The sequence below is a fragment of the Platichthys flesus genome, chromosome 13 (genome assembly GCF_949316205.1).
Source record: "Platichthys flesus chromosome 13, fPlaFle2.1, whole genome shotgun sequence".
Taxonomy (NCBI): Eukaryota; Metazoa; Chordata; class Actinopteri; order Pleuronectiformes; family Pleuronectidae; genus Platichthys; species Platichthys flesus.
In genome coordinates this window covers 17144217-17160101 of record NC_084957.1, presented here as the reverse complement: position 1 = coordinate 17160101, position 15885 = coordinate 17144217, and the positions used below count along the sequence as shown (strand labels likewise).

Below are 15885 nucleotides of genomic sequence, written 5' to 3'. Positions count from 1 at the left end.
AGAGAAGATCTGAACCAGGCACACCACAGTATGGTGTGTTTTCCTGAACATACTACTGCAGCTCCTCACAGATTTATGGTTTTGCCGTTCACGTTTGTCGATTTGTGCCGGTATTCATTTTCTTATTTTACAGAATACACAGATTTACATTAATGTTTATTTTCTTAATTCAAGTGCCACTCTTTTCGTTTAAAGTTGTTTATAATTAAGTTTATGGTTAAACTGTAAAATATCAAGCCTCAATTACATTTTTTGTCATAAGGGTTTAATAAAGACGTCTTAATAATCATTCCCATTTTTTTATAAACTACATATGTCAGCCAAAATATTGGAAAGGGTACATTTTTAGTCCCTAATATCGGTACCAGACCTAAAAAACAAGCCATTTCAGTCGGTTTATAGATACTATATTATTTGTTTGATTATTGCAGTTGAACATTGACTGCACACTTTCAAAATAAAAACATGACTGGAATGAATCGACGTGATGCTCAGTGTAGCAGCTCTACAGCACAGTGAATGCCACTGGTCAGGAAAAGTGATAGCAAAAGTGTGAAATGTTGATACTAGAGGCTGTAAATCCAGTTTAAAAACGGTTTGGCCGTGCAAACAAAGATTTATGTTCACATGCATAGGCAAGAGGGGGGGGTTATCAGCATTCCCTTCTACTTCTGAGTGAAGAAGCGAGAGGGCCGGTCCGGCTGCAGAGACGATGGAGAAAAACAAGCTGGAATAACGCGAGTAAAGTTGCTGGTGATAGACAGGAAGAGAAGATACAGGGACAACAAAAAAAAAGCTGAGTGTTAAAATATTTGACAGCCAACATTCCACCAACGAATAGTCCGTCCCTCCCACCCACCCATCTCATTTCTCGGGCCGGTACACTTGGGTCTAATCAGGGGGGGTTCGCCTCTCACCTCTTGAGGCTCCCACTGTCTGCCAGGGAGCTCAGGGAGCCCAGCGAGCCCTGGTAAAAGCTTTTCAGGAAAGTGGGAGCGGAGAAGGAGGAGGGGAGGCCGAAGGAGTCCGAGGACTCGCTCTCCGAAACGCTGCGAGTTCTCGAGATGGCCACGGGCCTTGGGCGAGCCGAACATGAAAATGCGCACAAATGAAAAAACAAACGTTACACAAAAGAAAAGAGCCTTCTGGTCGGAGCACAGAGGAACTCATGAGGGATCAGAACAGAGGCAGGAAACGTGTGATGCTATTGTTTTAGGAGAGCGGAGCAGGAGGTAAAGAGGTTGAGGACTGATCGAAGTGCTGCAAACGGATAACAACGTCTGTGTGCGCATCAGAGGTCAAATAAATATTTAGTTGGTGACTGAAAGAAAAGCCAACAGGTCCTGGTTTCTTCTGCAAAGTTAGCTTAGCCGAGTCTTCAGACAAAACACAACAGCCCCTTCCTTGTGGAAAACTTTTAGCACAATTCACTAAGCAAAACATCAACTTTTCTAAAGGGAAGCACATTCTACATCCCTGACTCTCACACATGGAGAAAGGGAGTGATGGATGCAAACTGTGATGCAAAGTGTCCGTTACCTGCTCTGCAGCAGCTCCGGGGCGACAGAGTTCTGCCTGCGGAGCGGCGCCTGTTTGCTCTGACAGGCCGGCTGCCCCTCGAAGGAGATGCGCTTCTTCACAGGTGGATGGCTGAAGGTGTGGGCGCGCCGGCGGAACTGCAGGCCGCCTTCCAGGTCCTCGTCGGGGAAGGCGGGGGGGGAACCTGGAGGGGAGTGACCAGGGGACTCCTCATCCTGCTGAGGAAGAGAGGAAGATGTCAGCAAGACCTGTAAAAGCATTTTATTAATCATGTGTAATGTGATTCGATTTTCTGATGTATCTGACTGTGAAGTTGAAAAAACACATCATCCAAATTCAGCTAAAGTGTTCAGATTAGCTGTGCATGGCATAACATTGATACAAGTTAAATTCAATGAATTCAGATAGAAAATCCTCCCACGCCTCTAAATACAAACCACACACTCGTGCTAGAGGTCTGCACTCACCAAACCAATGAAACCCCACAGCCAGACTCATTCCAGGTTCAACTTTCCTCTCAACACTGTCGCCTCACGCCTGGCAGTAAACAACTCCCACATCTATTGTATTCTAATGGTGGACGTCCTGTGACTCAAGGTATCACACGCCATTGGTGGGGAGGATCTCTGCTGCTCAAACCCTCCAATCCCCTCCCATTGTGCTTTTAGAGACGGCCCACTCCACTCCACATGACAAGAGACACTCAGCAGCTTATTGTATCTATATATATATATATATATATATATAGATATAGAGAAATACAAAAAAGAGAAATACAAAAATACAAAAATCTAATCATCACGTTGCAGAAGGTCTGCTCATCTGTTGCACCATCAGCTGAACGCATTGTTTTTGTGATTGTACATTTGAGGAAGCTGATGAGACCAAGTGGCTCAGACGCTCGTGCAGCGTGTTGCGTCCTATGACAGAGCGAAGAAGAGGAAGCCAGGACACACACACAGCTCAGCAGACGCACAACTGCACATCCTGACTTGAATTTCCTGCCTGGTGGACCGTCCACATCCTGACACAAGTCCCCAGATGACAACTCACTCACTTAATTACAACAAGGCAGGCGGCATTCTTCGGATTGTCAGGAATATAACAAAGAGGGAGCACAGGTGAGCCTTGAAGGCGTCAGATTCTCTTTATGAGCAGCTACACATACTGTGTAATGGAATAAGTGTTGATTCTGCATAGAAACATCAAAAGGGCAACGTCCTTGAGTTAGACAGGCTGCGAATGAAATGATCACTATTTGCTCTTCCTAAGAGAGGATTGTTTTTGTCTGGGTCTCAATGACTGAGTGATTGGACTTAAGTAAATCTGTAAAAGCCAGTGCTGTATCTGGTAAGAAGTGTAGCAGCTTCATAACATCCCAGATCAGGTCTAGCTGCCACTTGATGACTCGAATTGTGAATTATTTCCCTCACCTGGTGGAAAATCTGTTATAACATGACAGATGCAAATGTCAAACAAACAAACAAAACATTTATCTCAATAAATAAATAAATGCAATTCATTTTTGTTTCCATCTGCAGCAAATCACACACACTCAGTCCCGAGAAACATGGGGCCTGACATTTTTCACCAACATCCATGAATTGTTCTCTGAAAAAAAATCTAGGAAAATGTTGACAACGCCCTTAAGAGATCTCGCAATGCTAAAGAACGTGAAAAAGAAAATCCTGGATCCAACCTCTGGTCCAGATCAGGACAACAAATGAAATGGTTTCTTTCCCGACCCCGACATCACCCTTCTAACATGTTTTCCATAATAAAAAGAGCAGAGGTCTGCAGCCTGCTATATATCCTAACTAACAACTTTTTTTCATTTATAACCATGAGTCTCTCAACCCAATCATGACTGACGGGGAGTCGGTGGGTCGACATCACACCTCCACTGCACATTCTGCACGGCAGTGACACAGTGGAACCACAAACCCCAAATGGTTCTCTGAGACTTCTGTAAACACACAAACCGCTTCATCGGGAAAACAGATCAGAATCATGTATCCGTGTGAGAACAGCTCTGTTGGCAGCCTCCCTCTGCTGACAATGATATAAGTGAAGGAGTTGGATGTAAAAGCTAGAGGATGACATGCTTTCAAAAGCCACTGAGTCAAAGGTGAGAATTCCCAGAGGCCCCCTGAACGAAGCTCCCAGAATTCTCTGCTTCCTCTTACTCTGTCGAAGCTGCCGATGCTTCCCATGCTCCCCAGGCGGCCTCGCATTCGGCTGGCACCCTGTTGGTTACACAATATGAAACAAGGCAGATAATTAAAAACATGTATTATTAATAAAACATTTTTAAACAACCACTTTCTTTCTGTTGGGATCAGCAATACAATGAGAAAATCTTCAATGGCAAGAAATACAAAGGTCACGTATATCCTGACATGGTAACATTAAGTCTGTGAGACAAATAACAGATGGCAGTAGAGGTCTCAGACTGCCTGGGTTCTTCTACTGGGTCATTATTCTGCTGTCCCACTGGCGGATATGGGTCACTTCAAATCCCCTGAATGTCAGTGACACATTAACCGCGACTGATACAAAGACAGAGCAGGAGGACGAGTGAAGGTGCACGGCACGGAAACTAGAGTCTGTCTGGGCTAAAGAAATAAGAGACGGGGAGAAACTGAAGACGACAGCAGGGAATTGAATAAAGACAAAATGTGGGGTCGTAAAAGAAAATGTGTTTAAGAGAAATAAAACATACCCGGGCAAAGATATTCTCTAGAGAGCTGGTGAGGGAGGTGCGTGCTTTGTTCTTAAGAATGTCGAGTTTGAAGCGACTGCTGGAGGCTGCACCGTCTCCTGCCGCTGCGCTGTTCGCTGCATTCTGTCAGACGACAACAAAGCACAAGAGAGAAGAAACATCAGCGCAGAAATAATTCTGAATATGCGTGTACAATAAGTAAGTTCCCCCTGCAGCAGCAGACCACATGAGTAAGGCGGCAGGAAAGGGCCTGAGACGGTTGGTTGCTGCTGTTGGAGTTCTGCCAAGAGAGAGATAATATTTAACGTACAACGGCCCTCAGGCCAGATCACGATGAAGTAATAATCCACAAGACTGTATGTTAAATGTCAGGTTTGAAACACGAGACAGTGAGTCAATTCAGAACCGGCTCAGCTCTTTCCAGGAACATTATGAATCCAGTTTTTGTAAACTTTTTACGACTGAAACAAAAGCTGGAAAATTGAGCCGACAGGCCAAGGAAATATGTTTTATTTTATTTTAAAAAACTCCAAGGAGGAAGAGATACACATTAAAGTCTTTGTTAAATGATATGCTACATAAACTCAATTACTGTCACATCTGAATTGACTTTTCAAAGTTTTCAGGATCCTAAAGGTCCTTTAAAACTCTTTTATTCTTTGGGATGTTAAAGTAAAACAAAGGCTCCACTCTGCTATAGCACCTGAGGAATCTAATTATAACCTTCGCCGAGGAAGTTATTGATGTTGTTTGTTGGTTGGTTTTTCTATTTTAATTTATTTGTTTGTTTGTAAGCAAGATAACACAAAAGTTACAAGATGAATTTCCACAAAACTTGGTGTTTCTATTTTGGTGCAGTTACGGATCGGGGGCAGATTCAGGACTTGCAAGATGGGGCGGCTCTTGACATTTTCACTTTTTTCCCAGGGAATCGTTCAGGGATCATGATGAAAATCAGGCACATTTAGGGGACTGATATCTATAGGTGTGTGTGATTTGGTGAAATTTGAATGAATTCAAGGGGAACGATGGGCCTTGGCGGGGCTGTGACCTCTGCCGAGTTCCACGTTAGTACTTTCCTACAAAAAAATTGTTTTAATGATCTGCAGGAAGCGTGTTTACCTGAGGGGCTTCTCCGATGTGGAGGTGGGTCTTTTGTTTGGTTCCACAGATCTGTCTCAGGTGGAGAATCACCAGCTCATTCTCCTCTTGGTCTGACACAGGCTTCAGTTTCTGTTCACATGGACAAACAAACACTCAAAACTCAAGTTGTTTTGGCACTCTATCACCGGTAAACCTTTCACTAGTGCACTTTCTCTAAACTTTACCTGAACTCGCTCAAAGATCTCAACCTGCTCTTTGTCTGTCAGCTCGGACATATATTTTTGGATGGCTAGCTTTGCTCTGGGTGGGTAGAGACCTGGAAACAGAAATAAAAAAAATACTCTTTTATTTTGCTTTAACTCAGAGAAATAGACATAGTTATAAAATATGAATGAGACAGGTCGGAGAGAGGTGTTAGAAGTGGGACTGGGTTCACGGGGCTTAACCTTCAATCCGCTCGCAGAGCTTGTGCAAGTCGTGCATGGGGCAGGCTTCACAGAGCTTGATCGGAGTTTTGTCGCTCTGCAGGGCTGCTGCAGTAGTGAAGGCCTGCTTCAGGGTCAGCATCACCTCGTCCACCTGACACACACACACAGTCACACAGAGGACCACACACACACACACACACACACACACACACACACACACACACACACACACACACACACACACACACACACACACACACACACACACACACACACACACACACACACACACACACACACACACACACACACACACACACACACACACACACACACACACACACACACACACACACACACACACACACACAGAGACACACAGAGACACACAGACAGAGAACGGCAACACAAATATTTTAGTTGAGAAGTAAAATATATGTCTATGACTTCATTTAGACATCAGCCCTGAGTGCTCCAATCACAAGTAGTCAGCAGCAAGTTCAGGCCTACTCTGACATCCTCCCACCTGCTACAGCTTGACAATGAATCAAACATAAGTTCCCTGTACTCAGTCTTCATACGTTAGCAACACTGAACATCTCTCTCTCACTCGCGCCAACAAACAGATACACACACACACGAATGGAAATGTACCTGTCTTTATTCAAAAGTGTGGTCCCTCAGTTTGAGAGCAGGACTAATTGAATTCACTTTTAGATTTGGTAATGGTTTTAGTCCAAACTCTGTGCACGTGTGAAACGTCAACTCTCAGATTTCTCCTCTGCACGACAAAATTCCCCAACCAATAAAACGCCAGGTGTTGGGCTGACAGGTGAAATGGTTCCGCTCTTGTTGGAGCACTTAACGTTAAACTGTCGACATGTGAGCGGATCTCATGGTAGGGATTGCTTAACCAGGTGTGATCGGGGCCTAAGAGCAAACGCTGAAGTCATCATGATTTATGTCATCTGTGCGACTTACCAGGGACTCACTGGCACACTGGAAAACGTAGCACACATACTGACGGGGCCCAGACTCTGACTGGTCCCTGCAAACCAATCCAAAATGGTCGGTCTGTTTGATACCCTGGGTCAAAGTCAAGACAAATGGGAAAAATGTATTTCAGCAAAGGACAGGGCATACTTTTATACATTATACTGACAATAAGTGCACTCAAAACATTTTTGGCTTTTAACATTTTCCATTTTCCGCTTTTGATTCAATTAATATAATGACTTCTCTGCTCACACTACACTCTACGTTCTCTTTATTCAGGGAGTGCATTTGAAATTGGGCCTGCATCACTGATGAAAACATAATTTGCAAAAATTAAAACACACAATTAAAAAAGCTCTAATGCAGATTTGTGCATCCAGAAAAGACAAGCAAACATTTAGTCTGAGCTCATTGTCTGAGTAGAACTGCAGCAGAGACACCAGAGAAAAGCTTTGGGGTGCGAATGTAAAAACAAACCAACCTGACAGCAGGATGAGATGTCCTTGAAGTTCTTCTCCAGCACCACTGACTTGCTGTCTGGACTTGTGAGGTTCACTTCAAAACGCCCCACCTGTGGTCACACACGTTCACGCAAGAGCTTACAACACCTTCATACTGTCGGCAGATCATGGGCGTAACTTAAGGCCGAGCATATATCAAGTCAAGTATCTCCTGACAAGGGCTGCGACTATTCTGAGACCCGATCAATGACAGACGTAAACTTGTACACGCCTAAAAATCAAAATCAAGGTCAACAAGTGTGCAACAACGATTTTTCCCATAATTGACTGCTATGTGGAGTTTCATATTGAGTTTTGTGATCCAGTTTTTAAAATTAGCTCCGTGAGGAAATGGGCACGGCATGAAAGCCTGCTTGCTTTTTCATGAAGTGGCGGCCTTATGGTTTCAGCAGTCAGGAGTTACAGCCTCTTTAACTGCAGCAGTAACACAGGGCTGAGCGAGTCAGTACATAATGACTGCCAGCCACGTGCACATAAAAATGATTTGCAGCCAGCGTGGAGCTCGCGGGGCTGAACTGAACGCACTCAGGGACGGGTTCAGAGCACCAAGCTGAGCGCTGAGGTGAAAAAGCATTTGGTTTTTCTGCTGTGACAAACAGGATCAAGTTCGAGACAATTTATGATTCGGGGGGAAAAAACAAACACATCAATCTTGTAGATGGAGGAGAATATTTATAGTTCTGCCTATACACCTGACGTACAGCACAATCTTGGAGTGAATCCAAAGAGCATTAGATTGTAGGTTATCCTCATTCCACTCAGTTCACTGCAAATGACTGGAAATCAAATATAATAGATCCCCTTGTTGAGTCCGGGCACTTGAGTGCAAACTCAGCCACGTGTTTTAATGAGAGAACATTGCTGTGATGATAAATCTCCTCCGAGTCAACGGACTGGAAATCGACAAACAGCAGGGCTTAAAGAGAAGATCGTCTTAATGAGCCGCCACTTTTCTGTCCTAAACTTCCTGTACCTGGAAGAGCATGGTGCGGTTCTTGTCCGCGTCAGACGGCTGAACGTGGCTCGGTTCGCTGGCGTGTCGGCGGCGTGTGGGGCCCAGGATGACGCCTTCCCCCGGCTTCCGCTGCAGACCCCCGGCCAGGCTGCTGCAGCGCGTCCGGAACTCCTGAGGCTCTTCGAACCCGGAGTCCTCCAGGATGCACTCGGGGAACGCTCCTCGCAGGCTGCTCTGACTAGTGCTGCTGGAGAGGGCTTTACCTGTGCATCAGACACAGACACATACTCATGTTATATATATATATACACACTCATATTTGTGACCTCTAAGACATTGCTCATACTTGTACACTATAATCCACTTTGATTTGATTGATACTTCCATTCGATCACTTTTTCACATCAGTACCAACCAACGAGAATGAAGCCTTGTTGGTTGGTTCATAAAAATAATTTTAAAAGGGTAAATCTCCTTCAGTTTTGTTATTGTGCTCATTTGCATCGATTCAATGCAACAACTTCTTCTAATTCACGATTGGAGTGCTTTACCTCCGGTCACATCCTCCTCTCCAGGAACTTCGGGGTCTTCTGTACTCTCGTTCAGAGCAGAGGAGAGCGGGTCTGCATCGCCCCCCATGAGGAACTCCACGGGGGGGGCACTCTCCGTGGACCCTCGCTGGCCGTTGAGCAGCCGCAGGCGCTTGCGCTCGACCTCGTGCTGACGAAACTTATCGATGCAGTCGTCGATGACAGTGGACGGAGCCTTTTTGTGCCCGATTGTCACCTGGAATTTATTTCAAAATCTATTAAGACGACCTAGTTAAAAGCGAATGCAGCGTGTTCTTGAACTTGTGCTTGACCTACCTTGCCACAATAAAGCACTTCAAACTTCTGGGAGTTGTAAAAAGCCTCCTCTGCTTCCTGTTTGGGCTTGGCACCGTCCTTCAGGGCAGATTTGGACACCTGGCGAATGCTGCTGATCACCTCAGGGACCTGGAGGATAGGCAGGGAGCAAGGACGGGATGTGATGAATAGGAAAGACGTTGAAAAGGAAAACTTGTAACAAAAGAGAATGGGAAGGGAAATGGAACCAAATGCCAGGGGAGGATTTCTCTGCAGCAGAATAACAAGAATCCCAGAACTCAACATAACTGATGTTGGCACATTTATAGCAAGAGCAATAATATATATCCCAAGAAAAGCTCAAATAAAAAAGTAATTTGCAGCAACTGCACTAGAAGGAAATCTCTTCAATTCAATCAAGCTGCACCACATTGCACAAATTACAATCGTAGATATCAGTTCCCTAAATGTGCCTGATATTATTTCATCAAGGTGCAAGAATAACTCCTGTTGAAAAATGCCCTATCTTGCAAAGTTAAAGATCTGCATCTGCCCTCTGATCTAGATCTGCACCAAAATGTATCGGGCTCTTCCCAAACCGCATCCTTCCACCAAGTTACGGGGAAATCCGTCCAGTAGTTTCTGTGAAGTCATGCTTACAAACAAACAGACAAACCAAGAACCAAAAGAAAAGGACAGGGATTAAAACACAACGAAATGGTGCCATTATATCCATACAGAGCACGATGTAGACTCAATCCACAAACCGAAGTCACCACAGAACAAGAGAAATATGTTCATATGGCATAAACAAGTCACAGGACCTGAATGTATTTTCCAGCTCAGCATGAGATTCGAACTATCACAAGCTCGTCCAACAACACTGGAGCCAGAGGTCGACTGGCAGCCAAGGGAACCAGGGAACACCCACACTCTGCAGGAGAAAATAAGACAACAAAGACTTGAAGGTCACCGTGCCACGTGCACTATACTGGCCCTTGGTTCAACACCCGCAGGAAACAGTCAAAAGTCACAGCACCGTCAAACTCACTTGCAACCAAACAAAACACAAACTAGTCAAGACAGAAAGTATGTGAACTCTTAAGCAATTCTTGAGAGCTCGGTCCATCCGTCAGTCATGACACATTTTTACAGTTGAGGGTAGAGAGGGAGAGTAAAGAGGAGAGGGAGCACTGAATCACTGCGGCGCTAAAGATATTTGGCAAGGCAGCTCTAGAAAGACAAAAACAGCCTGGAACCAGGAGGCACAGCCAAGGTCGGCCGAATACAGTGCTTAAGACAACAATGAGCGCTGAAAACAAACAGTGCGCACTTCTATTGTATCAGATAGGAGCTGCACACTGGCCGCTGTGCAAATATATTCATAAAGTGCACTAGGGAGGGAGGTTATGGAACAAAGTAATTCAGAGGTGCGACCAGAGCGGCAAAGAAGCGAGAGGGCAGACACACAGTAGAGGGATGGATTGTGGGAAAAAACAATATCCCATGTAACAAAGAGTGTCCCTGCTGTTCACAGAGGTGCATGTGTAAGACACAGAGATTAAATGGTTGTCGGTCATACAGCTTCTGCTGTGGCTGCAGGGGCTATTTTGAAAGTCCCAGTTTTTCCAAGTCCCGGCCTTCCCAAGGGTTTGAGGCGAGCACGGACAGAGGCCTGTATTGAGATGAGGAAGAGGGCGGGCGGAGGGGGCGGAGGGTTGTTAGTGATACACACTCGAGCCTTCTTTTCTTTCAAAACAAAACTCTGACCTGTGACATTGATTCTGTAACTGTTAGCTGGTTTATTTTCTTGCCTCTTTTAGAGATATGATAAACGTATCACTGTCGGCATATAAAAACAAGCACCAATGCAACAGTAAACGTCGACCATTCCCATGTGATCTAGTTCTGTCCTCAACTTGAAAATCCTGGGCCACAATGTCCCCTTGTCTTTTGCAGTGCAGCACTCGTAATATGACAGGAGGTAACGTGTTGAGAGAGAACACAGATATTTGATGAAGTTCTTGTTGGCGGTCAGTAAAAAGGTCATTATGAAGAGATGGTACAAGGCCAGGGGCAGATCCAGCGGCAGGGCCAGGGGGGCCCAAGCCCCTGATGTGTGTCTTTGCTCAGAGCTATAGAGCTAACAGCACACAAGCGATGACCTACAGTAAATGTGCACCTTACTGTCAGTGTGCATGGATGTTGTACATTTTTTTGTAGCCTTTATGGCCCGTGATTTATGAAATCCTAGATCTGCCACTGCACGAGGAAGAACCGCCAACACAGGATGGAAGGCTGAACATTTTTAACGAAATATATGGAAGTGATTTTTGTGGAAACAAGGAAATTCCAGATCTTTCCATGTTTCTTTGTTTGTTGGTGTTTTTGCGGGGTTGGGGTTGATATTTCTGTTTTTCGGAAACGAAATTAAAAATAGCGTCTTAAAAAAATAATTAGAACAAAATAACCTGAACCATGTCACCAGAATGCACAGTGTGGACAGAACGTTCTTGTTTTGGAAAAAACTCAGCGCTAATGCTACGAGGTCGAGGTAACTCCGAGGCCTTGCTGCCTCGAGAATCACAGCTGGTCTGTCTGGCCCCGTGTCCCGCACTGCTATCACTGAGGGGGGAACTGTGTGTCAGGAGCCGCTGGATTATACATGGGTAAGATGACGCCGCAGCACCATTTGATCTGATTAATTATTTGTGCATCTCCCCAGTACAGAGCCAGTGAAGGTGTGTTCACTCCCTGGAAGGAGACAGGCACAGACAGGCAGGAAATCTATTCAAACAAATCCTCCCACTCGGACGCTTCTTCACGGTGCCTAATTTGCTCCTCTCATTGCCAGGCTTTATGAAATGATATCAGTGACACGAGGTCCAGAGCTCGTCTATATCAACACCAGCAGGCGGACTCAGCTTTAAGAGCTTAGGGGGAAAGCAAACAGGAGGATTGTCCCGAGCGCTGCGTGGCTCACGTCCTGTCAAACCTCCCTTTACCACAGGCCCTATTAGGCTCTGGTGAGACGGTAGTTCTGTTGCTCTTATCGCCCACGTTGAGCCAAACAACAGGGAAACAGCAAGGTCCCACCGAATCTGCAATCAGGCCCAATTAGACTTCTCTCAGACACACAGGTTATCACTGCGTCAACACAAGATAAGGGTGAAAACAGACAGAGAGGAAAAGGAGATAAGTCCGAATGTCGGGTCAGAAGCAATGAAAGATTGAACCCCTTAAAAGTTAAAAGTTATCGATGTATGTTCTAACGCAACAAATGAAAGATGAAAATTAAATAAAATTATATGTTTTATGACACTGTATATGTTGTACTTGCTGCCTTGTGAAACACTTTGTAATCCGGATTTTAAAAAGTGCTCTATAAATAAAGGTTATTACTCGTATCGAGGCGGTTATGTTTTTCTTCTGCGTTTGTTTGCTGCAGGAATTTGAAACTGCAGGAAAACGTGGTGGGAGGATGCCACATGGATCAGGATAGATCCAATTCAAGTGTGTGTAAATAAGTGCAGGTCAGGGAGTGGATTTTTCAACATTTTCCTTGATTTCTCAGATAATAATTCATGATTTTTTTTAAATCAAGCATATCCATGAGTGTGTGAAATCAGGTGCAGATCCACAACAAAAATCATAAGGGGACTGTTCACCCTATTCTATTGATATCAAGATTTACAGCTGATCTTCATTTGAGAAAACGTCTTGCACAAACCTTTTTATCAATTAAAGTGACCTAGTGTTATTATGTGTTCACATGAATGAATAGTGCTGCTTCAGTCCACGTAATTCAAGTGCCTGCAGCTCTTTGAGGATCGTCTCTGAAGACACTTCCTGCCGTCACATGTTTGTATGTGAACCTCACTGCAGCTACAGTGTGTGTGTCCTCACACCTGGCCTGTGCTTTTCCATGCACCTGAGGACATATTGCATGCCTCGGTTTGACAGACTGGTTGTGTCCCAGCTCAAAACAAAGCAAGTCAAAAGCTCACGTGTCGCAATGCCACAGGATCAGAGCTCTCAGGTCATATAATCGAATGGGAAACGAAAATTCACAGTGGGTCAATACACAAAATAGTGACACAAAGGGGCTTTTTATGCATGAATTAACATGGGATTTTTCATCGTGTGTCAGAAGCAGAGCATTCAATTTGATCTGTTTATTGACCAAATGGTGTTCAACCAATGGGCTACAACTAAACTGCCAATAATGGGAAAACCAGCCAGTATTTTCATGCAGATTTGTTATGTCCTTGTTTCCATGTGACTTGGAACAATGAACTGTTCCTGATGCCAGTTCTCAGAAATCGGTCCTACAACCAGGTAAACATCTGTGATCTCTCACGTCTTGTTTTTGCAAGAAACACATTCATGTTAACAGACAGTGACATCACCTGCTCCGGCTAATGCATGTGAGCACAGGTGTGGCAAAGAACAGGCTGATCCAGAGAACAGAAGAAAAGGCATGCTTGGCTTTGTGTCCCGTGATGACACAGAGATCTAGAGCAATGTTAGCAGATAGATAAAGAGGACTAATACTTTGCCCCACCTTAGCTTTATGGCAAATAGTTGTTCCCCAAAGTTCAGATTTTGGAAAGTCAAGTGCTCTCTGCTCATGAAGGTGTCTCCCTGTCACTACGTGTCGCCGGATGACAAGCAGCGCTGGCGAGTCAGCTGAGGGTCACCCCAGGTAGAGATCCCTGTGAGTTCCAGTTCCAAGTCTGGGCAGAGGCAGCGGCTCACACCATGCAGGACAACACTGTGTATCATCGGCTTGATAATGGAACAAGTGAGCTGAGCTGATACGGTGTTGAATGTGGGCCTGCTGCCACGGGGAGTCTCACGGGGGATGAGATTGAGCATCTCCGAGGCCTGAGCTGCATTAAAGGTGGTAATGAAACAATAAATCAACGTCACTAAGTCACTTAGATGGTGACGTTTTCTTTGTGTGTTTATTTCTGCAGCTTTACTCAGAAACTACTGACCCGATTTGTGGGTTTTTGTGTAGAGCGGATCTAAATAAACTGATGCCAGAATAGTTTTTGGTCCCTTTCTTTAAAAGGGTAAGACGGTACCTCTCCCCAGAGGTATGCACTCTTCGGCGTTTGACATTATTCTGGCACAATATTCTGTATGTCCTGTTGCCATGGATACACTAATGAAGAGTCCAGCGATGGCTGAGCAGGTCTTGAACCTTATGCATAACCAATGACAGCTGGGTCAAACATATAATATAAACTGGGACTGAAGTCATATTCAAAGCTGAGGAAGATAAGGAAACACACATTGTGTTTAGAGGCTTTGCTTTGTTAGCGATTCTCTCCGTACCGTGTGTGTCACTTGATTTAACCTTTCACAGAGTGCCACCCGTCTTCCCACAGGGTTTGTACAATGTCATGTCAACAGCCAAGAATAGATCCGAAAACAAGCCTGTCGCCCAGAAGTAAAGTTAGAATTTTATCACGTTTCCGTTGGCAGGAAGATCATTTCAGAAGCACATTGAGAACCTGTGTATTGATAACTGGCAAATAATCATATCATCAACACTGATTTTGTGGCAGCAGTGGGCTGATAGAATAACCCATGCATTCTACATGGTCCACCGAGCACATGTGCCTTAGCTCTGCTGGCTGCCAAACCAGTTTGTGTTGCATAATAACGCAATAAACATGAGGAATGTTCAAGATGCCTTTTCTGACTGCTGTGTACAAGAGGCGCCTCGAAAGTGCCTCTTCCTCGATCTCGTTGCCTCTTCTGCTCTCGGTTGTGAATGTAGCGGACGCGGCGTCTTGCGCAGGCCCCGCACATACCACAGGAAACATGATACAACGCAGGCATGTTTGAGTTGGATGCAAAAACGTGGCATACAACACATGGTATCTGTGTGTGAAGAATAGAAGTGAGGGTTTCCTGGTTCACTGCAGAAAACAAGTAGAACGTGATCACGTGTAAAACGGTGTAGGTTGAGTTACAGCAAGTTAAGGAGCATGTTGGCACAAAGCCAGACCAAATGATATATTCATATATTTCCGTGCGAGAACATGTATTAAGCATTTATTCTAGTTAACTCAAACTCTCAGACACTCACATTAGGGTCATGCATGTGGAGAACGTGACCACATGACTGCACGTCCGATTTTTCTACACTGACTCCCACGTCCCTGATTTTTGACTCTTTAGCACATATTTCGGTTCATTACCCAAGACCTGCACACTGATCAGCATGTAAATGTGCTGACACAATATTTTGCCATTTGACTTGTTGTCATCATACACCACAGGCGGATACGTCTGTTCCATGCAGGGGGGGGGGGATACAGAGATGGATTAACTTTGCCAAAATAAAAAATGCAGGGTGCTCATCCTCACTGACCGCTGACCTAAATACTTAATACCAAAGCAAACATGTTTGGTCTATTGACTAATCTACTGTGTTTGAGATTAAAATGGCACAGTTGTGACCTCAGGGACATATTTTTTCATTCAGGCTTTGTTTAGTGTTTACACTGAGAGAAGCAGGGCTCTCTGTGTGTGCATGGGTGGGCCTCCGTATGACATAATGGTGATTTAAGAGTTTCACATAAAAAATAAAAAATCAGGAATGTGAGAAAATGTGAGCAGCATGTGGGGGGGGGGGGGGGGGGGGGGGGGGGGGCATTCAATCTTCAACATCATAAGACATAAATAGTTTCCCCACTTATTCTGCACTAGTTTCCCTGTGTGTTGTCCTGGTCTGTTCCTGCTCCTGGCACAGCTGCTG

General features: G+C 44.8%; 1 protein-coding gene across 3 annotated transcripts in view; it reads right to left on the bottom strand.

Moving 5' to 3' along the window:
- Positions 1-15885, bottom strand: part of tbc1d4 (TBC1 domain family, member 4) — a 29526-nt gene that overhangs the window by 12851 nt on the left and 790 nt on the right. Inside the window, exons 2-13 of one of the 3 annotated variants that reach the window (XM_062402093.1) lie at positions 9132-9260; positions 8817-9051; positions 8284-8528; positions 7271-7360; positions 6775-6879; positions 5812-5944; positions 5590-5681; positions 5384-5494; positions 4262-4384; positions 3726-3785; positions 1540-1757; positions 918-1076 (exon numbers count right to left, since the gene is read on the bottom strand). In XM_062402093.1, the coding sequence (XP_062258077.1) occupies positions 918-1076; positions 1540-1757; positions 3726-3785; positions 4262-4384; positions 5384-5494; positions 5590-5681; positions 5812-5944; positions 6775-6879; positions 7271-7360; positions 8284-8528; positions 8817-9051; positions 9132-9260 (1700 nt within the window). Of the gene's footprint in view, positions 1-917; positions 1077-1539; positions 1758-2006; positions 2066-3725; positions 3786-4261; positions 4385-5383; positions 5495-5589; positions 5682-5811; positions 5945-6774; positions 6880-7270; positions 7361-8283; positions 8529-8816; positions 9052-9131; positions 9261-15885 lie in introns of those variants that run through there. The other 2 variants (XM_062402094.1, XM_062402095.1) reach the window with 2 other exon arrangements.